Source organism: Chiloscyllium plagiosum, unplaced genomic scaffold (genome assembly GCF_037043375.1).
Source record: "Chiloscyllium plagiosum isolate Xiang-an unplaced genomic scaffold, Cpla_swu_hap1 HiC_scaffold_4, whole genome shotgun sequence".
Taxonomy (NCBI): Eukaryota; Metazoa; Chordata; class Chondrichthyes; order Orectolobiformes; family Hemiscylliidae; genus Chiloscyllium; species Chiloscyllium plagiosum.
The window spans coordinates 12,892,577-12,914,831 of NW_028270142.1; the positions used below are offsets into that span (position 1 = coordinate 12,892,577).

A 22,255-nucleotide genomic window follows, 5' to 3' on the forward strand; every position below is an offset into this window, starting at 1 on the left:
GGTTTCCTGTTGGGGAACACCCAGATTGACTTCCTCGGAATGCAGTCCTCCACACACTTGCTAATAAAGTCTGTGAAGGTGGTGGTGTAGTTGTCCAAGGCACCTGCGGACTGTTTCAACATAGCCTAATCAGCTGATTCCAGACAGTACCAGAGTTGATCCTCCTCCTCCGACCAGCACTGGACCTATATCCGTAAGGGGGTCTCCTGCTTGAGCTTTTGCCTATAAGCTGAGAGAAGAAACACTGCATGCTGGTCGGAGTTCCTGAAATGAGGGCGGGGGATGGAGCAGTAGGCATCCTTCACAGTGTTGTCGCAGTGGCCTAAAATGTTCGGGTCCCTGGTGGGGCAGGTAATAATCTGGTGGTACTTGGGCAACACCTTCCTTAGATTCATCACTCATCATCAGTGCTTCACCTTGTAGTTTGTGACATTGCTCTGCTGCTGGTCATGCTGCTTTCAAATATAGGGGTCATTACTGTGGTTGCGATTTGTTTCCAGGGCACTTTGTCAGCTTGTGTTGCTTTGACATTCTATGTGGGATGTGGCAGCATTGTCTTCATTATTTCTTCATCCCGAATGGGCCTATTAAATAAGCAGCTGAAGAAAAGTAACTGCAGGTCGACAGAGAATTAGCAGAGTAGCAGGACTAACTGGGGTGCTGTTGCAGAGTCCACGTGGATGTGATAGGCTGAATAGCATTTTATGTTTGTAGTACTGTAATATACTGGCTTTATGCATTTTCCAATCTTTCTTTACATTTGTTTACATTGCCACAATAAATGTTCTTTACCTAGCAATGATAGTCCACCTGAAACAAATTGAAACATCAAGCAATAAGCTGGCAATCTGTAGGTGCATGCACTTTTAGCTATCAGTGCGGCTTCCATAAGTGGAAATCATGTGTAATGATCCATGCACCTGCAATGAGGGAATGCAGGCAGTGAGATTGACAGAATCTCTGATAGTCATCGATCAGTCATGTTGGAGACTATGGCAATAAACGATAATGTTCTATTAGCTTTCCGAATACCCTGCATGCTAACTTTCTGTAATTTATGCAAAAGATACCCAAATCCCTCTGTGTATCAGAGTTCTACATCACTCACCATTTTGATAATATGCAGTTTTTTTTATTATTTCAATAAAATGGACCGCTTCACATTTTAACATTGGAGTCCATTTACCACATTTGCTCACTCATTTAACCTATCAATATCTTTTTGTAACCTCCTTGTACCTAATACATGCAGCTACTTTGTTCTGCACACAATGATTGTGTCACTATGCCAATAGTAGCGTTGACTTCTGGTTTCAGAGTTGCTGCTGTGCATGGTTCTCAGAAAGTATAAAGTAAAAAATTAGAGGGAATGTTGCTCAAGTCCGCACCATTACTGTCCTTTATTTTTGTGATATCAAGTTTGGAAACCATACCTTCCATCCCTTCATTAAAGCCATATTTTATAAGTTATGAACAACTGAGGTCCCACTCATTACATCTTGTCAGCCTGAAAAGACTCCCTTACACCTATTCTCTGCTTCCTATTAGCCAGCCAGGTGAGAAAGTAGAATTGAGGTCACAGTCAGATCAATCATGAACTTAAGGAATGGCAAACTCTATGACCCATGTAGCTCCCTCCTGCTTTTATTTGTTATGTTCTTATAGAATAATAAATGAAACTGCATGAGTGAACAACAGAACAGAGTTGAAAGTCAGAACAAAGTTAAACTAATTTCCTTCCATTTTATATTAATTTCAGGTTGGAAGTGGAAAAACATCATTAATATCAGCCATATTAGGAGAAATGACGACTGTCTCTGGTCATGTAGTGTGGGCGTCAGCCAATCAGCCCCTAGCATATTGTGCACAGACAGCATGGCTGAGGAATGCTTCCTTGCAGGATAATATTGTGTTTGAAGAACGTTTTGATGAAGAACGTTTTCAGACTGTAGTCGAAGCATGTGCTCTTCAGCCAGATATTGATATTTTACCAGCTGGACGACTCACAGAAATTGGTGAAAAGGTTAGTGCACTGACAGAATAATTGTGTACATACAAATACATGCATTTAGTATGTCCCTTCCTCTTAATGTTCGGTGGGAAAGTGTTAGAACATTATGTAGAATTTTTAAATACAGTCTAGACATTTTACATAAAATCAATTGTACTTGAAAGCTTTCAACTTTGAGTGAAAATATTTTAGTACTATTTAAAACAACTAAAGTTATTCCTTTCTTTAAAAGGCAAATAATTGTGTGTGTATAATATATATATGTATATATATATATTGAATAATGTATAGCTTGATTCTTTTTAAAGTCCTACAATGTTTCAATGGTTTCAGGTGGTGCTGTAAACCCACAGAGCTTGAATCTTGTAGTTAATAAATTGCAGCTTGACCTTCTCCACACTACAGTCTTGTATAATTCCTTTGCAGTGAATGAGAAGATTACAAGCCAGGCTTCTATAATAAAGCAATTCTAAATTGACATTTTACCACTTAATTTTAAGTGCAGTGATGTTTGGTTTTTTCGAGTCAGAGTATTAGAGATGTACAGCACGGAAACAGACCCTTCAGTCCAACTCGTCTGACCAGATATTCTAAATTAATCTAGTTCCATTTGCCAGCACTTGGCAAATATCCCTCTAAACTATTCCTATTCATATACTCATCCTGATGCTTTCTAATTGTTGTAATTGTACCAGCCTCCACCACTTCCTCTGGTAGCTTATTCCATACATGCTCCACCCTTTGTGTGAAAAAATTACCCCTTAGGTCCCTTTCAAATCTTTCCTGTCTTAACTTAAGTCTATGCCCTGTAGTTCTAGATTCTCCCACCCCAGGGGAAAGACCTTGTCTATTTACCCTACCCATGCCCCTCATGATTTGAATAAACCTCTATAAGGTCAGCCCTCAGCCCCTGACTTTTCAGGGAAAACGGCTCCAATCTATTCAGCCTCTCCCTATTCTCAAAACCTCCAACTCATCCTTGTAAATCTTTTCTGAACACTTTCAACTTTTACAACATCCTTGTCCCACTTCACATTGCAAAGTAATTTCACATTATACAACTTTTCATTTGCAATCTTCAGAAGCTTTTGAGGGAATAATAACATTGGAGAAATATTTCCCTGTTTATTCATTTTCTCTTCACCTATCCCAACTGCCAGATGCTGACTTCTTATTAATGAATAGCTCTGTGGTCATTGGCCATTCTCCAGTCCCATCTCCCGAGTGAGCCAAGACAATGATGGTTAGTGACAAAAAAATCTGCAGATGCTGGAATCCAAAGTAGACAGGCAGGAAGCTGGAAGAACACAGCAAGCCAGGCAGCATCAGGAGATGGAGCAGTCAATGTTTCGGGTGTAACCCTTCTTCAGGAGCCAAGACAATGATTGCTGGCAAGCCATTTGACCACTGAGGAGGATAGAACTAGCAAACCCTTGTGGTTTCCTCGCTTAAGATCATTGTACACATCTACAGGATTGGCTGGATTACAATCAGGAGCAGAATAACTAATTTTCCCACTTTAACTTGAAGATAGGGAGGTAAATTCTCATAGGAGCACTACACCCACCATGGGCTATGCTTTGAATAAGGCCCACCCTGAGTTATACAGCTGAATAAATTGTCTGAGTGGTCAGGGCATCCTCTATTAAGTTGAATATTTATTCCTCATCAACACTGTAAATTGCTTTTCTGTAGTAGTTAGAATGTGCCTTCGATCTTTTGCACTTTGATGCTAATGTACAATGTGTAAGCCAACAAGGAATATGTGATGGTTTACAAGTCTTTGGTCTTGCTTTCACTGTAAATTGTTCACTGATTAGAAAATTAATAAAGATGTGCGTCATTCAGAAACTGTTAATATTTCCAACAAAACCTAGTCCCAAATGTTTTTCTTTGTGTAATTAAATCCATTAGTGTTGTTTTTTTTTTTCCCAGGGTATTAATCTGAGTGGTGGCCAAAAACAGCGTGTTAGTCTTGCAAGGGCTCTCTACTCAAGGTTTGGAAACATTTTTCTGGTTTGTTAGTTAAGATGGCAGTCATTAACTGGCAGTTAATATGACAGATGAATTTGCCAGGTGTGCTTTTCCAGGAAGAAATTGTAGGCTACAATTGCTAAATTTTCCATCCACTTATTTTTAACAAAAGAATTATTGCATCTGTAATTACCGGGCAAGCACTGCCTGTGAGTGCGACTCCTGAAGGGAGAAAGCTCTATATTCAAATTGAAGCCCATGAAGGATCTATACTACTTCACTTACAATTATATAAAAAGCTGCATTCAATGAATATTATGAAAAATCATTCACATGGATTTAATGGTGTCTGATGAAAGTTAGTAGCTATTGATAATTCTAACAATGAAAGCTATCTACTTTGAGATATGGAATTTAACTGAATTATTCACGCAACTTTTCTTTTTGCATGCCACTTGCCATGTGAACCATTCATTTTAATTAAATGGGCAGCTGGAATTGCAAATATTTTGCAGTTTTTAAATATTTAAATGTGAGAGAATTTCTCAAGAAGTGGTATATATCTGAAGTTTCCTGGCCATAACCTAAATATATAATAACATATTGACTATATTAAGATTTTTTCTTCGGTTTCACAAGAGGGCCTCTTTGTTTCGTGAGTAACTTATTCTGACTTTGTAAATCTATAGCACACACTTTTTGAGAGATTGCATGTAAAAGAGGGCATCACTCATCATTGCCCTCTTCCACTTCCTGTGTGCCATCTCCAAGACTCACTGCAGAGGGCCGTCTCTTGCTCAGATGTAATGACTGTAGGGCTGGCTCCTGCTCCCTCTGGCCCTAGGCCCTTCTGCTGTGCCTTGTTGTGAGGCATACTGTACACAATGACAATTCTGGATTTGCTTGCAGAGACACATAGACTCTTGTTAGTGTCTGGAAATTCCTGAATTTAATGGACATGGCAGCTGCCAGAATACTGCGCACAGAGATGCAAGACTGCCTTAGTGTGGTCACACTGCCTGCACTTTCAAGAACAGAAAAATGTCTTATTAATGTAGATGTCAAGTTGATTACTTGGATAATGGTCTGGTGCCATGATTGCAGCTGATAGCCACTGTACTTCAAGCAAGCCATAAACTCCTAGACCTGCCATATCATTGAGAATATTATTTGCTCCTCACTTGACCAAAGAAAACATTACCTTGATGCACCTGTGTGTGGCTGATTGTGAAAGGCTGCAGAGGTCTTTGGCTGACCATTGGAAAATGACAGCAGCATAAATGTTTAGAGCCACTTTGACTTTAAGTCTTCACCAGCAGGACCTGCTAATCTGCAGATAATGGTGCTTGATTTTTCCATCCGGGCATACATACCTTCGTAACTAATTCACTGGTAATCAAGCCTTCTCATTAATTTGTTTTCTGTCATGTCTAAGTATGACTCCAGAATTGATATCCTCTAGCTTGGGTATATCATTTTGTCATCCTCCTGTGTGGAGTACACAGTGCAGCCTCCACCTTCTGGCCTTGTCTGCTCCATCTGGCTGTATGTTACTTCTGCTCACATTGAGATGGCTTGAATGAGGGTGCCCCATTTCAGAGCTTCTATGGCACAATGGACACTTGTCTCCTTATTTGGCAGTCTGAGTGGTGCCAGAGTTAAGGCTGACAAGAGAAACTCTTCCAAGGCCACAGAACACCCCCATCCAACTTCTTTTCATGTCAACCCACACAAGTTTGGAGTGGATGATTACTGTGGTGGTACTTGAAACATTTTGCGCTCTCCAAAAGGGATCCTGAGCACGATCAAAATCTTCCGTTAGCTTCACAGCTTGTCCCAATGCCATAAATGAATGAGTCAGTTCCTTCAAATGCCAACAATGAAAGTCATTATTGCTTACCCTGTCTCATGGCAAGACTTAACAGACTTTCAGGCTCCTCTTTGATAAAGTAACTGCACAAAAATCTGGACAGATGAAATGTTCAAAATTGTTTTAATAACCCATTTGAAATTTTAATGTGCATTGAAAGCTTTGGAACTTTAAGTATCTGACTGCCTGTAAGGCATATGTACTGAAATATTCTACCTTTTGTCGAATTTAGATGCTCTGTTGTAATACTGGACGATCCTTTATCAGCCCTGGATGCACATGTAGGAAGTCATGTCTTCCACCAAGGAATTATGGGGATATTAAAGAGGGAACACAGAACAACCATTTTTGTAACCCACAAACTGGAATATGTTGAGCAAGCTGACTATGTACGTATGACATTTTGATTAACTTATTCAAGTTTTCCTTGAAGACATCATCATAAAGTGCTGAGATATTTTAACAGCCCATTTTATTTACTTCACATTGTCATTTGGGTATCTTTATACCATACCCTATAACTTAACGTTTAGGTGAGCAGCCTGCTTACAGGGCTCTGTCCTGTTTTAAGATTGCTGCAGCAACATATACTAGAGTATTACTGATTGACTGACTTACCTATTTCTCTATTTACCATTTCTCCATTTGTGTAATCGCTGTTTACCACTTTATCCAAGACCATAGTTCATAGCATATTGCGAGGAATAGACCTGTCTGTCATGGAATTGTGCCTTTAGAATGCTGAAAGGGGAGGTGAAGACATGTGGTGGTGTCAGAAGGAGCTGCTGGAGGTGACAGAAATGATGGAAGATGATATGTTGATGTTCATGCATGAAAGTACTGTCAGCTTTGGTTGGTGTGTGTGCGTGTGGTGGGGAGGGAGAAATAATGGGTGATAGTAACAAGATTTTCTCAGTTGAGAATTCTGATATTTCTTCCCTTTCCTTGAACTGAAGACTCCCACACCTTGGTTGGGATATTAGCATATTGGGTTCCCCAGATCTTCACCTTTCATCCTACAAGCCTCCATATTCAGTGGATCATCCGTCACCACTGCCCCACTATCCAGCATAACCCACCACTAAATACTATCTTACCCCCCCTTTCAGCATTCCTAAGGGTCCATTGCCTTCATTTATAACTCCTCTAGACAACCTTTGCTTCTTTGACCACTGCCTTTGGCCTTGCACCCCCAACTATTTTGATATGTAAACTCTCTCTAATCCTCAATCCTGTTGGAGAGCTTCACTTTTGTTCACTTTCCCACCCTTGCTCTTTCATTTGCTTAAAAAGTATTATATTTTTAACATTTTTAGTTCTGATATAAGATCATAGACATGAAATGTTAATTATGTTACTGACTCAGTCGTTGCTAACACTTCTCATCAGATCCCCTGCCTGTGCATGGAAATATAACGCTTTTTTTCATTTTCTTACCATCCCAGGGTCCATAAACTCTTTCCAAAACTCTTTCTGTTTTGTATTCATTGTTTACATTGGCCTCCCACTTTTAATGAAGATTACAATTAATTCCAAATTAAGTGGGTGGTGGTCTGTGGAAAACCTCTATTTAGTATGCTATATGGAGCATAGAACATGCCTGGTGAAGCATGCCTAAAAATGTGACAACCCAGTGAAGCTAAGATATAGGAATTCTTACATGTTAAATAGGAGTAACAATATACGATAGACAGACCTAAGTGATACTACAGATTCCAGTCTTCAGCCAATTTGATTTGTTCCATGTACTTTATACCAAGTGGTGACTTGGTATACAGTGAAGGCTATGGGTTCTGACCATGCCTGGCAGTAAGTTTCAAGATTTACTCCAGAACTTCTGCTCCCTGAGCCAAGTGACTCCAGTACAGTTACAAGACTGCACCTATTTAACAGTATGTAAAACTGTCCAGCTACGTCCTGTCCATAAAAAAACGGGATAAATTCACCTTGGTTAATTACCACCCCACTAGTTTACTCTCAGTCATCAGCAACGTGATGAAAGATTTCACCTCCAGTACAACGAAATGTAACTTATGCAGAAATAAACTGCTGACTGCATCATTTAGAATCCACCCCAGCTTCTCAATTCCAGATGTTATTACACCCTTAGTTAAAACATGGACTAAAGAATTGAATTCACTTGAATAAAGAAATGTAGTGAAAGCGACCTGGCCTTTACATCAAATCCATGTTCAGCAAATGTAGCATCAAGGAGCTTTAACAAGTTTGAAATCAGTGGGCATCAGGGAAAGTTTTCCATTGGTTGGTTGTACCTAGCACAAAGGGAGATTGTTATGATTGTTGGAGGCCAATCATCTCTGAGTACACTGCTGCAGAGGTTCCTCAGGGTAGTACACTTAATTCAACCACCCTTTAGATGCTTTATCATAACCTTCTTTTCATCACAAGATCAGAAATTGAGATGCTTGATAATGTTTGCACAATGTTTTGAGAAGATCTGTCTTTAACAGAGATTTGTTCTGTCCTGTTTTTCTTGAAGAGCAGTGTTGTAAATCTGGTGTGGAGGTGTTTGCTTAATGGAAAGCAACGTAAATAGCTTTGGGTTTTTAAAAATTAGACAAAAGAAGCATGAGTGGGTGAAGTCAGGTTCACACACAACCGGGGTTTTAGATTTACCTTTGGTTGTTGAAGTAGGGCTTTTTGGAGTTGAAGCTGCTAGCTACAGCTCTCCTTCTCTCTGCTGTTATGAGCTCCCTTCCGAATAATTCCTGATGCTTACACCAGAATGACTGCAGTGGTTCAAGAAAGCAGTTCACCAATACCTGGGAAAGGAATAATGGCCTTGTCAGCAACGTTCACATCCCGTGAAAGAATTTTTGAATAACTTCCAGTCACCTAGAATTTTAAATCTCCACATTGTCTCATTCTATCTGTCCTTTAGGTTCATTGTTGTTCTAGTGAAGCCATACACTCGAGGAACAGTGTGTCATCTTTGATTTTGGCCTTTTACAGCCTTCTGGATTCAGCATTGATGTTAAAAACCTAAAGCCTAACTGCAGCTCCCATTTGTTTTCTTTTTCCTTCTAGATTATGGCATTACACTTGTTTTCTTCTTGTTTCCACATTCAGAACATAGTTGTTCACCCTTCTGGTCATACCTCCTATGGAAAGAGCTTTTATTTCTTTACTTGTCCCTTTAGGTCTGTCCCACCAACTCTTTGTCATTCAATCTCTTGCACCTTCCAACCCATGACAGACTTGACTTTCTCTTTTTTGTCTTTACCCATTTCCCCCTCCCCACCCCATACTTGCTTTAAAACCTAGTACCATTCTATTTTATACCAATTCTGATACAAAGGTATTGACCCAAAATATTAACATTTTCTTTCACCATAAATGTTTTCTGACTTGCTGAGAATTTTCAGCATTTTGACTTTTATTTCAGATTTCCAGCATCTTCAATTTTTTGCTTTGCTATTACAAATACACTTTCTTGCCCTGAGAAAATGGGATGGCACTGTAGCTCAGTGGTTAGCACTGCTGCCTCACAGCACCAGGGACCCTGGTTCGATTCAAGCCTCAGGCGACTGATTGTGTGGAGTTTGCATATTCTCCCCTTGTCTATGTGAGTTTGCTCTCACAATCCAAAGGTGTGCAGGCTAGGTGAATTTGCAGTGCTAAATTGCCCATAGTGTTCGGGGATGTATAGGTTAGGTGCATGAGTCAGGGTAAATGTAGGGGAATGGATTTGGGTGGGACTTGTTTCCACACAGTAGGGATTCTAATACAAGATATCCTCACTAGAGACACCTAAACGTGATTGAGATATGTGTAAAGTTATTGTGTGGAGTCATGAAGAGAGACTGGATCAGTTAGAACTATATTCATTGGAGTTGAGAAGAAGGAGCGGAGATCTCATAGAAAGCTATAAAATTCGAACAGGACTAGACAAGATAAACATAGAGAGGATGTTCCTAATGATTGGGGAGTCCAGAACCAAGGGTAACAGTCTACAAATGTGAGACAGGCTTTTTAGGTCTGAGATGAGGAGAAGTTTCTTTACTCGAATTGTGAGTTCAAAGAGCCAAATGGTCTACTCCTGCTATTTTCTATGTTTCCATTTTATGCATATAGATAAGGAAACAGAGGACTTATTTTGCATTTACTATACTAAAAGGTGTAGTTGTGGCAAATAGCATAACTGCACTTTCAGGGAAGTTAAGTAACCACTGGTCACAGAGGAAGAGAGGAGTGCAATAGATAGATACTGTATATTGATTGGGCTAGATAAAGAAGAGTGGGAGATGGTTCATTTGCAGCATAAACACTGGGCTTACTGGCCTGTGTTTGTTCTTTGGTACTTTGTAAGTTCTTTTATTTTAATGGATCTGTTTGAATTTCTGATCAACAAAGGTTTAGTTTAACAGAAATAATTGTTTAAATAAAGTAATAAGTGAGCTGCAATAAATATATAATCTTTTATATTGTGATTCACTCATTTTTAGATAATTGTAATGCAAGATGGGAAGATTGAAGTCCAGGGAACCTACAAAGACCTCTCTGAACAAAATCCAGATATAGTAAAAGCCTGGAAAAGCCTAACAGCAAAAAGTATGTCTTCTAGGGTAAAATGCATTTAATATTGTTGTATTACCATCCTATACCTTTTTATATGTTAAAATAATGCTTCTGGAAGGAATTGAAAATGTAGCTTCCAGTTTTGTCCCAAATTTTCAGCTGATAGTCTTTCATCAGAAGCCTTTGCTTAAATTTTCTGGCTTGTAGGAAAAGAAGCATTCTGCTATCTACTTCCCCATCGACAAGAATGCCACACAACAATATTACTGAAAATGAAAACATGCAAAGTTGGAGACACTCTTATTACTCAGGAGGTACAAGGCATTAGAAATAATTCTCTGACAGCATGTGACAAGAATTTTTCCCACAGACTGCTATTGGGATTTCAGCTTTACATGATATATATTTGTAACCTTAATAAAATATTGAGAGTTATAATGTGTAAGTTGAGATGAACACCAATTGAGATGATGTAGCATTTTATGGGGAGAGAAGCATCAAATTCAATGAAGCTTTGACAGGCTAAGTGAGCAAACATTGTGGCAGATGGCATTTACTATGGGAGAATTGAGAGATCGTCCACTTTGGAATAGAGAAAGGTAAATATGAATATTCTGTGATGGTATTAGAGACTAGAAATTCATCTGTTATCTCTCAGTGCATACAACTCCTGCCAAGCTTGCACATATCCTTATTCTACCTTTAACATCAAGCCAGGTATCAACAATTTCAATGAGAAGGTAGAAGGGCAGACCTGGAGCAACATCAAGCACATCTAAAAATAAAGTTGTACACTGGGCAAGCTGCAGGACAAGACAATATCTGTACTAATCAGCAGGAACAGCACATTCTAGAGACAGCTAAGCAATCCTACAGCTAATAATTGGGTACATGAAGGCCCAATAATTGGGACTCTAAGAGGCCTGTTGTGTTTGGTTGAGGGCTGAGACCAGACACAGCACTGTCCCTGTCTTTGCCCACAAGCATCAGATCAAATCAAATCTTTGCCATTTTTGCCATATTTATCTTGAGCAGTGATACATACTTAAATGACTGATGAGAAAAGACATCAGGACCATCTCAATCTTCAAGAAGGCGAAAGCAAATATGTGATTGCACATTAAAAAGGCTGTAAGATTTTCCTGTCATTATCGGCCGGTTGTGATGGGGTGATGATCCATCTCACCCCTGCTTGAAGTGATTATTGACATAAAAAAAACTTCATATGCTTCAGTTTGTTTTACGAGAACCAGCCCAGCACACTAGTTTTATCAAAAGCTGTGGCCAGACCATATATGAACTGTAACTTTGAAGACATGTGCTGCACGACTAGCCATGCTCAATGGGCTGATTGGCGTACTGCTGATCCTGTGTTCCCAGCTACAACACTGGTATCTAAACGACAATGTGGAAAGTTGCCAAACTGCGACCTTCCCACACAAATTGGGATGAATCCATTCCAGTCAGTCTGCTCTAAGTTATAGAGTCATACAGCACAAAAAGAGACCTCATCCATGTCAACCAGATTTTCTAAATGAAGTTGTCCTATTTACATACTTTTGGCCCATATCCCTCTATACCTTTCTCATTCATGTACTGGTCCAAATACCTTTTAAATGTTGTAACTGTACCTGCCTCTACCAACTTCATCTGGCAGTTCATTCCACACATGCACCACCCTCTGTGTGAAAAGTTAACCCCTTAGGTCCCTTTTAAATCTTTCCCCTGTTACCTTAAACCGATGCCCTCTAGTTTAGAATTCCCCTATTCTAGGGAAAAGACCTTTTGCTGTTCACCTTACCATGCCACTCTGGCAACTCTGTAAGGTCACCCCTCAATCTTCTACACTCCAGGGGAATGTCCCAGCCTGCCATTATCAACAAATTAATGGAAAGTATTACCAAAAGTATTTGTTAGCTGATTCTTAATATTCCCAGCAATTTTCTGGGAGTTTGGAGACTATCAGCACCTACTGAGAGTGTCCAGGTCACTGCTGTTGTCTTCAAACATAAATAACTTGTGTCTTGCTCCCAAACAAACAATCCAGGCTTTATTCTGATTTGTTTATCACGTATTGCTTCCCTCTGGCACATTTATTGCCATCTCCAGATTTGACTTTGCATTGTTGAGCCACCCTATAAAATTCCAACTAAAACAAAACATCACTTCTGGCATAAAATCCTAACTTGTCTCTAACATGACTTGATTCTCATTCACTCCTCAGGCAAAATCTTGTCCTGTTTCCAGGAGCATGAAGTAAGATGAAGCAAGATCGGCCAGGGAATTTAGTTGTGTGAGAGGCCAAACATTAGGTTCCTAACAAGTGGCAGGGAAGTTGAATATTTTTAAGGTAGAGGTTGGTCGTATCAAAGGTAAGTGGGAATATGGAGCTGAGGCTGCAATTAGACCTGTCATGACCTTGTTGAATGACAGAGCAGGCTAGAGGGGCCTCCTGTTCACAATCCTTACATTCATATTAAAAAGCTAGCTCACAAGATTTGAGTATCCCATCCTGGTTAACATGAGTGATACTATGCTGACTATGTATCAGAGGTGTACAGGCAATTGCTGGACTTTGGAATGAATAGTCACTGTTTTGCCCTCATTTAGTCATAGAGACTCATAGTGAGTCATAGAGTCCTACAGCATGGAGGCAAGCTCTTTGGCCCAAACTGGTCCATGCTGACCCCATTTCCCTGTATTTGGCCTATTTCCTATCCATGTATTTGTTCAAATGTCCTTTAAATGTTGTTAATATACCCACTGGATTCCATGCGATCTAACCTTCCAGAGCAGCCTACCATGTTAGTTGTAAGTAGCATGGAAAATGACCAAGGACAGAACTAGAGTGTATTGGGCACAGTTTAGTTAGAGTTTGATGCAATATTGCATTGCTATGGCCAATAGTGTGTGTGTGTGTGTTTTGATTTTTTTGGGTTTTTTTCTATCAGTTATGATTGTGTGAAATTACATTTTATTAAGGTGACCATGAAGAAGATAAGGAAACTGAAGTTGAAATGGAAGATGAAGTTTCAAAAATGGAGAAAAAACCTAATGATAATTCGAGAGGGAAACTGATTCAAGAAGAGGAAAGAGAAGAAGGATCCATTCCCTTACAAATTTACTTGAGTTATGCCCGTGCCATTGGCCTTTTCTTTTCATTTTTTCTAATTTTCTGTGTGATAACAAAGCAAAGCTTTCTGGTGGCTGTTGATTTTTGGCTCGCTGAATGGTCATCTGCGGGAAACCATTCAGAGACAACGGGAACTCAGGTCTGTTATCAAAAGCTCTTTGTCAAAAAGTTATTTTATAATCTTAATTCTACTGTTAAGTTTAGATTTTTGCTAAATAAAGAGCCATGTCATTTTACTTAATAACTTTCATTCTTTTATGGTTTTTTTTTATGTCCTTAGTATGGAAATAATGTGGGAAGTGCCATTTTGAACCATTTCCTTTATGGATATATTGGATTGACTTTTAGTGGAATCTTATGTGCTTTGTTAAGTTCCCTTGCACATGTTATTTCAGGTCTGTGTATTTTTGATCTGACAATTGAATTTAACTGAAGCTTTGATTTATAAATTAAGCAACTGTGCACGTTTATTTCTTTTTATGTTCTTGAGAATTGATCTTACTTAAATTGATAAATCAATGTTCATTCAAGGGTCATGTTGGATTCCTTATTTTCTTTTATATTGCAGGTATCCGTGCTTCAAAGTATCTGTTCATAAAAATGCTGCAAAATGTTGCAGCTCTTCCATTAAGATTCTTTGAAACCACACCTGTTGGAAGAATTCTAAACAGGTATGAATCTTGAAAAGTTACATTAATTATATAGATTACTTCCAGATAATTATTTTTCTTAAATTACTATTTTGTAGTGCAACAGGTAGTGCACATTACAAAGTTGTAATTATAGAGAAAAGTGAGATTGAAGTGTGTGAATAGCTAACCAGAAATGTAGGCTATTTCAGAACTTAAAATACATAGCCAGAAGCAATTCACCTGGGGGCAATTGCCGTTACTAAGAAAGAACATTATGTAGTTGTTCAGTTCAAGTTCAGCTCTGCTTTTTCACTACAAAATTAACTTTGAGGGTTTTAACTTTTTCTTTTTAATTTAAGGTAGAAATAGTAACCCAAATGAACTGTGTATTAAAGCTTATGTCTCTTCCTAATTTCTTTTTTATATTCAAAATAAAATGCTTGATCACAATTTGTATGAAAAAATTCCCTCATTTCCAGGGCAACTGTTAAAGTAATCTTTTGCTGAAGCAGTTCATTAATTATCCCACATTTGCATTAAAATGGAAATAGTAGTAGCTTATGTGCCATGCTGAAGTGATCAAATTAAGAATGTTCAAGAGACCAGAGTTGAAGTCCTGGACCACGGTGTAGGATGTGGGGGATTTAGAAAGAAAGGGAAACTAGTCACTTGCAATTAATGGAACACTTAGGTGCACTGCAAAATGTAAATCAAATACACTATGGGATTTTGTTGATGATGGCTTAATCAGGTATCAGTGCAAAAATTCATTGAATCATTGTTTATTTCCAGGTTTTCATCTGATTTCAAAACCATAGATGATCAAATTCCCTCAAACCTGGAGCGACTCATGTGGCACATTGCTTTGTGTTTAAGTGCCATTGTGATCAATAGTGTTGTGGCTCCATTTTTTCTCCTTCCAGTTATTCCCTTACTTGTTCTCTATTATTTCCTTCAAATGTATTTCAGAGCATCTTCCAGGTAATATTCTTGCAAATATCTTTACATGGCATGATTAGTAGCATTTGTGTCTGATTTTGTTTCACATTTCTTTTTCTTTTGTTTTACTATTGTGGAAGCAATGATTTTGGTAAGTTGTAAGGAGACTGTTTGAATCAGGAATTTTTTTTGTTAGAAAAAGAGGCTTCTGGTTTACTTAACATTGTACTGCCATTGCTTTTTAGTACTTCGTTAATAAGGCACAGGATTTTTGAAGTACATTATTATGAGTTGGTGACGATCATTGTTCAGCTCTGCAGGACAAGACTAGTTTTTGGCTAGCAAACGTGAGCACAGTAATGTCAATTAAAGTTTGTCTGTATTGTATTCATTGAAAACTCATATCGTTTATAAGGTTAATAAATCACATTTAACATGTTCTTTTGGTGTTGTTGCTTATACGTGTGAAATTTAAAGGCGGGTCAGTTAATTTTTACATTTAGGAATTTAAGGAATGTTCCCTAAGCTGTGGCTAGACATGTTGAAGTGAATTTTAAATAGTGGTCATGTTTAATTTTGATTTAACTTTGGGCTGCAAACAAACAAAAGAATATAAAATATATTTTAATTTGCAAGGTTTGTGAAGGTTTGTAGCTCAGGTTGAGATTTAGCTTCACTTGGAGGTCGCCACTGATGATGTTTCCTAGCCAGGTAATGAAACGTCTGGATATCAAACCTACAGCTCAGCGAGCAAACCTACACCTTATATTTTAATGTTTTATTGAAGTGTGAACCATCTCGTCAAGTATATAGTTTTTCAGGTAAAGTTAGTTTAGCATTCAAATGAAACAAGTAGATGAATCCAGAAAGAAGTGGTAAGAAAATGTCTGAAAGATGGTGCAAGGAATTTTCCCAGCCCCTCAATAACGTGGGCAATGGTGAGTCAATAGGGGTAATATGGGAACAACAGGAAAAGTATGATTTTTGACAGCAAGAAAATAAATCCTATATTCCACATAAGGTTTTTAATGGCTAAATGAGATTTTTGGTGTGAGTGGTGAGGGGCCTATTTGCATGCATTAATACCTTATAATTACCCAAACTCACCTGATTTAGTGCAGATTTCCATTTTCCCAGAGAAACAAGACAATCACAATTTCTAACGTCTAAGTCTGCGTGGATAACTGGTAACTACAACTTGTTGAGCACTACTTCAGGTATTCAGTTTGGTCAATCTTTGCCAACATTGCAAGGCACACTGTATGGGTATGCCTGGATCCTTCAACCCTGGAGGTTAGCAATGGTCATGCACCAGCCTCACCACATCATGGCACATTTATGACTCTCATAGTGCAGTTCACCACTTCAGTGTTGCAGCTTGAGGCTTACTGATGCCATTCATTACACTGCTGAGGCCAGACCACCTCATAAATTGAAACAAGGTGCATCATCAGATGTCTTAACTTACTTTCTTAGCATTCACTCACTTTGCACCTACTTGGATGTGCACAGCATACCTGCCTTGCCTTTTTGCACTTTAGGCTTCAGCCAGACCTTAAAGGCTCTCAATACTTCTGCCTTGTCTTGCCTTTTTAGTGCTGACAGAAAACCAGGCAATTAGTCATGTTTCCCAGCAATAGGGTGAACATGATGCTACAGCTGAGTTCCTCCACAAAATGCATTGAATGGGCTTCAACCAAATGGCCATGTTTCAAAATCTAACTGGAGTAGTCCACAGCGAAGTCCAGGGGGACTGTCATCAGTCAGGGAGATCCAGCACAGTAGGTCAAGGGTGTCGTCCAATATCAGTCCAGGGTCTTGGACATGTTGAGTTGGTCACTTGGTGTGTTCAGGCTCAGGTTGTCTGTATTATTACAGTCTTGGGGAAAGGGGCCATAGTCAATCTTTAATGCAACCAGTAAGGGATTAATGGTTAAGTCAATCTGGGAGTTGTATAAATAGTGGGGACTTGTCAGTCATCACTGAGAGCCGTTCAGGGTTCCTAATTGTTCACGGTCAGTGGGCTTTGTCAAATCTGGGGGTATGTTCACTGAATGTTAAGGGGGAGTTATCAGGAGTGACTGCTGTGATGGGAAAGTTGAGGAAGTTAAAAGTAGGGATTGAAAGCTGCATGCTGGAATGCAGAGGGGACAATATTGTGAGGGGACAGCTCATCATATTATGATGGGAGATAGTAGAGCATTGGAGGGCCCCAAGTTACTGCAGGAGAGGGAGGAATCATAGACCATCACCGCCATCTTGCACTCGGTTGGGGGGAGTGAAGGACAGTGCGTAACAATGTCTGGCATGGCTAAGCTGGGTCTTAGGGTAAAGTGGGAAGATGAAGTGTTAAACAGGAGTTGGTTGGGAGCAGAGGGAGGAGCAAACTGATGATATTGACAGGGAAGGTAAAGCAGAAAGGAATGTGAAGGTTGTTTTTGGGGTCAACCACTTATATTGACTAATACTCAGTCTGTGAAGTGAACAAGCAGACTATTGGAGTGTAAGTATTGATAGAAACTTGACCTCACCAAGAGATGGGGTGATACCAGTAGATATCCACTTGGAGCAGGAACCACATACAGGACCCCCGGAAGTCTCCTCTTAGGACACTGCAGCTATTCTACCTCCGCTCTACCTGCAACCTTCAACCATGTGGAAGCTGAGCCCAGGCCGATGAGCCTGCATCTGGCCAAGACACACACAACATGTCTGGCCCATGGAGCCTGTGATTGTCTTTCAAATTTCCAAACAATGTTTAAGACTTTTTGAAGAGTTTTTTTCTCATGACATCCATATTAGTATGAACCCTTTTCACTATTGCATGAGGGAGCATCAGATGTTGTGAAGGCCTTCAACAATTTGTAATCTTCACATTTCCTGTTGTTTAATCGAAGTTGAGAGAGGATACACCAGTAAGCGGTAATTGCAGTTGGGATTAAACAGGATGCTGACAAAGCTCTGGTTCCATAGAAAGGAGTTTTCAAACAAGATTTCCCCCAGTTGACGTGGCTAACAATGCCGCCTGATACAATGCTTCTCACTGGGGTCATGCTGGAGCAAACAATCCAAGGATTAAGAGGTACCCTCTTTATGTAACAAACTGCAACAAACCCCTGGACTAGGACAAGCATAGGAACCTCACGTTGGTTATCTATCTTATTGCCCTCCATGGCCACATTGATATTGCTTTGCATATATGCTGGGTGGCCAGTCTCTGAGTTAAGTGTCAGCTCTGACTCTCGTCATTGCATAAGTGTTCCGAGGTCCGGACTGTGGAGTTTGGATACAGAGTGAAACCTTTGCTTTGAAAATCTTGGAATAGTAACATGCCCAAATTTACATGTTCATTATATCAAGTTGGTCTCCCTTGCACTTTAAAAGAGAATGAGAAAATATCATTGGTTGAATGTGGATCGCCTGCAAAAGCGCAGGGGTAGTGTGTTGTTTGAAGAAGTCTGAATTTAATCCCTTTTCTAGTTACAAAATATGAAATTGACCTTGTTAACAAACCAGTAGACCCAAGTAATAGATTGCTTGTGCCATAAAATAATATGAATGAGCATTCAGGTGAGATTCAGAATGTTGTTTTTTAAAGTAGCTTTGTAAAATGCACAGAAAGGGGATATGGCTAAAATATTGTCATTGTACTAGCAAGATTCAGTGCTGAGACCAATGACATTGAAAGATCAAAAATGTAAAATATCAGTGCACTGATATTTCCTAAAAAAAAACACCCATCTGTAAGCTTGTTAGATGTTGCATTATATTTGATACTGGTCTTTCATCCCTTGAAACACGTCTTCAAGCCAGACTGATAGTCACACAGAATGAAGTCTCTTCTAACTGTAAGAGGGTGAAATTGGTCAATGCCAGTGGTGTGAGACATGCATGGAAAAAGTTGAGAGCCCTTTCAAAACACACCCGTTTTCTTTTTTATTTACTGTACAATTTGCCTGATTTTCTTGCCATTAAAAAGGGTTCCTAATTCACTACAATTGCACTTCATGACACTGATTGCAGGCCAACCAATTAAATGTGCTATATTAGGTGCATTTAGATGCAGTGACTACTCTGATACTATTCCAGCATAGTAGAGAAGAAGCTTAACTCTACATGTAGCTATGTTCTTGGAGAGTTCGGTTTTCACTTACAGAAAGTCATTTTTGAAAATGGTTTATTTTTTTTAGAATTTGTTTAAAATATTATCAAGTTCTTTGCTCTTGATTCTAGATTTTTTTATTGTAATTTTGATAATCTGCTTTGCCAGTGGTAAATTTGTTCAAGTTCAGGAAAATAAATTATGTATTTTTAAAAAATGTGTCAAATTGCTCTCAATGTGAACGGTATCTGGAGAGATGATTTTTCTGGCACATCTACTTTTCTTTTGAAATTTGGCAGAACCTTCAAAGTCTCTTATTAGATTATAATGCAATTGTTTAGACTGATTCAGCACGAAGAATGTACATGCAATTAAATGTAAGGTGCAAAGGCTGTAATATTTGTAAAAAGGGTGTTAATCATATCCTTAATCATTATAGGGAACTTCAGCGGTTGGACAGCATCACGAAATCACCTGTGTTTGCACATTTTTCGGAGACCCTTGGAGGTCTGACAACTATCAGGGCATATAGACATGAAGACAGTTTTTTCCAACAAATTCTTAACAAGATTGACTATAACACCACTGCTTATTTATATCTGAACACAGTGAACAGGTGGCTGGGAATACGACTGGTTAGTCTTCAAATGAATCACTTTTTAAATTATTGAGATGCTATTAACTTTAAGTTAACCTTGTATAAGATCTATATTGATTTATTCAAATGATATTTGAAAACATTTTATGAGAAGACCAAGATGAAATTTTAAAATTTAGTCCCAAAAGACTCAAATTAACATCATTAAGCTGCTTGATTCCTGGATGAGCAAGTATATAATTCCAATGTTAATTTCATTTTTCAGGATTTCATTGGAACAAGTATTGTCTTTGCTTCAGCATTCTGCTCATTATTGACAGCAACATTGGGCTACCTGCAAGCTGGACTCGTAGGCCTAGCTATTTTATATGCCTTAAAGGTACAAAAGATAAAACTAATTATAATCTTGGATGGTAGTATGTTTACAAAAGTATTGCTGCCAGTTTCACTGAATCCTTGTGGCACAGATGTAGGCCATTTAGTCCATTCTGCCTGCATCAGCTCTTCGACTGAGCAGCTTATTTCTTGCCTTTACCTCTCTTCTCCCTGTAACTCTGCACATTCTTTATGTGCATTTAACTGTCTTTTTACTCTTTGAAAGCCATTATTTTTAAAGTTAAAAATCACAACACCAGGTTATATATAGTCCAACAGGTTTAATTGGAAGCTCTAACTTTCGGAGCGCTGCTCCTTCATCAGGTGGTTGTGGGCCGCGCTCCAAAAGCTAGTGCTTCCAATTAAACCTGTTGGACTATAACTTGCTGTTGTGTGATTTTTAACTTTGTACACTCCAGTCCAACATTGGAATCTCCAAATCATAATTATTTTTAAAAGTCTGATGTAAGAATTTCAATTAATTTATGACAGCACCAAGAGAAGACATTTGGAATTTCAGGCATTGTCTTGCTTTTAAAAGAAAAATTACATGTAATGCAAATGGGAGATGCTGGAAATACAATACAAAACATTCTAAAACTACTCATAGATCAAGCAGGCATGTGGGGAGAGAAAGTTAGAATAAATGTTTCAGGTTGATGATAGGTAATTGACCTGAAACATACTTTAGAGATGGCAAGAAGGACAATCAATTTTGTCATCTTGATATCTCAAGAATTAAATGCTGGGCATGATGGTCCTTGAGTGAGCTTCTTGACTCACCACCAAATGAGGGTCTTAAGTGATCAATTAACAACCAGTTAAGGACCACTTGACTACTTCAGAGCCTCAACTTTCCATTGGCCTAGAGGCAAGAAAAGTTGGCGGTCTCAGAATTGCCCCAGTCTGAGACCAGTGAAGAAGTGGGGCAAGGTGGGAAGGACTTTAGCCATGACCCCATCCCATGAGGCTGAAAAGTACTTTCTACTGAACCGAAAGTCGGGGCCTCTGCTTATGATCACTGGAACCTTGAGGCTGCTGGCCTTTGTCAGCTTCTGGTGGGGTAGGGCTTCAGTATTGAGGCTTGTGACTTGCCAAGAAGCTCCCCAGTCAACTTTTAGGAGGTTAATTGGCACTTGATCTAATAAGCTTTTTCATTGATGGAAGCAGGGAGTCAGTTACTCTTGAAGAGGCCATATCCCACGCTTAGTGCACAGAGTAATAGCTCAAAGTCTCTCTTTCTATTTCCACGCATACTACTTGTGTATTTCCAGCATTTCAACTTCTGTTTTTAAATCTCCCACAATTTGGATTCAGCTATATAAACCTCCAAAAGCTATTTCTCTTCTTATCTTTGCTGTGTAGAATTATTTTCAGCTGCAAGAAAGTTATGACATGGGTTTGAATCTTAAGGACAGACAAAAATATCAGACACAGAATAATCAGTCTCATTGGTAGAATTGTTGGAAATGGAGCATTTCTTGAATACCTTCCAGCTTTCAGTTTGCTGTACAAACTTCTATAGAAGCAAGACCATTTTTAACACATTTAGTTGCATAAGTAATTTTCTTTGAAAAGCCCTTCTCCTACTAGAACAGTCATTTCATAGAATTAGTGATATACGACATAGGAACAGACCCTTCAGTTCAACTTGTCCATGCCGACCAGATATCCTAAATAAATCTAGTTCCATTTGCCAGTATTTGGCCCATATTTCTCTAAACCTTCCTATTCATATACCCGTCCAGATGCCTTGTAAATGTTGTAATTGTACCAGCTCCCATTACTTCTGGCAGCTCAGTTCATACATGCACCAGTCTCTGCATGAAAAGCTTGCCCCAAGGTCCCTTTTAAATCTTCCCCCTCTCACTTTAAGCCTTTGCCCTTTAGTTTTCAACTCCCTCATCCCAGGGAAAAGACCTTGTCTGTTTACCCTATCCATGTCCCTCATGATTTTATAAACCTCTATAAGGTCACCCCTCAGTTTCCGATACTTCAGAGAAAATAGCCCCAGTCTACTTAGCCTGTCCCTATTGGTCAAACCTTCCACTCCTGGTAACGTCCTTATAAATCTTTTCTGAA

General features: G+C 39.0%; 1 protein-coding gene across 4 annotated transcripts in view; it reads left to right on the plus strand.

Annotated features, from left to right (window-relative positions):
* LOC122549405 (ATP-binding cassette sub-family C member 9-like) overlaps nt 1-22,255 on the plus strand; it is a 142,644-nt gene that overhangs the window by 95,698 nt on the left and 24,691 nt on the right. For all 4 annotated transcript variants that reach the window (XR_006311522.2, XM_043689172.2, XM_043689176.2 and 1 more), the window contains 10 exons: nt 1,760-2,023; nt 3,947-4,008; nt 6,088-6,244; nt 10,322-10,427; nt 13,377-13,666; nt 13,808-13,922; nt 14,096-14,198; nt 14,952-15,140; nt 19,640-19,835; nt 20,064-20,177. Coding sequence is in view for 3 of the 4 variants with exons in the window: in XM_043689172.2 (XP_043545107.2) it covers nt 1,760-2,023; nt 3,947-4,008; nt 6,088-6,244; nt 10,322-10,427; nt 13,377-13,666; nt 13,808-13,922; nt 14,096-14,198; nt 14,952-15,140; nt 19,640-19,835; nt 20,064-20,177 (1,596 nt within the window). In the remaining variant the exon portion in view is untranslated. The remainder of the gene's footprint in view (nt 1-1,759; nt 2,024-3,946; nt 4,009-6,087; nt 6,245-10,321; nt 10,428-13,376; nt 13,667-13,807; nt 13,923-14,095; nt 14,199-14,951; nt 15,141-19,639; nt 19,836-20,063; nt 20,178-22,255) is intronic.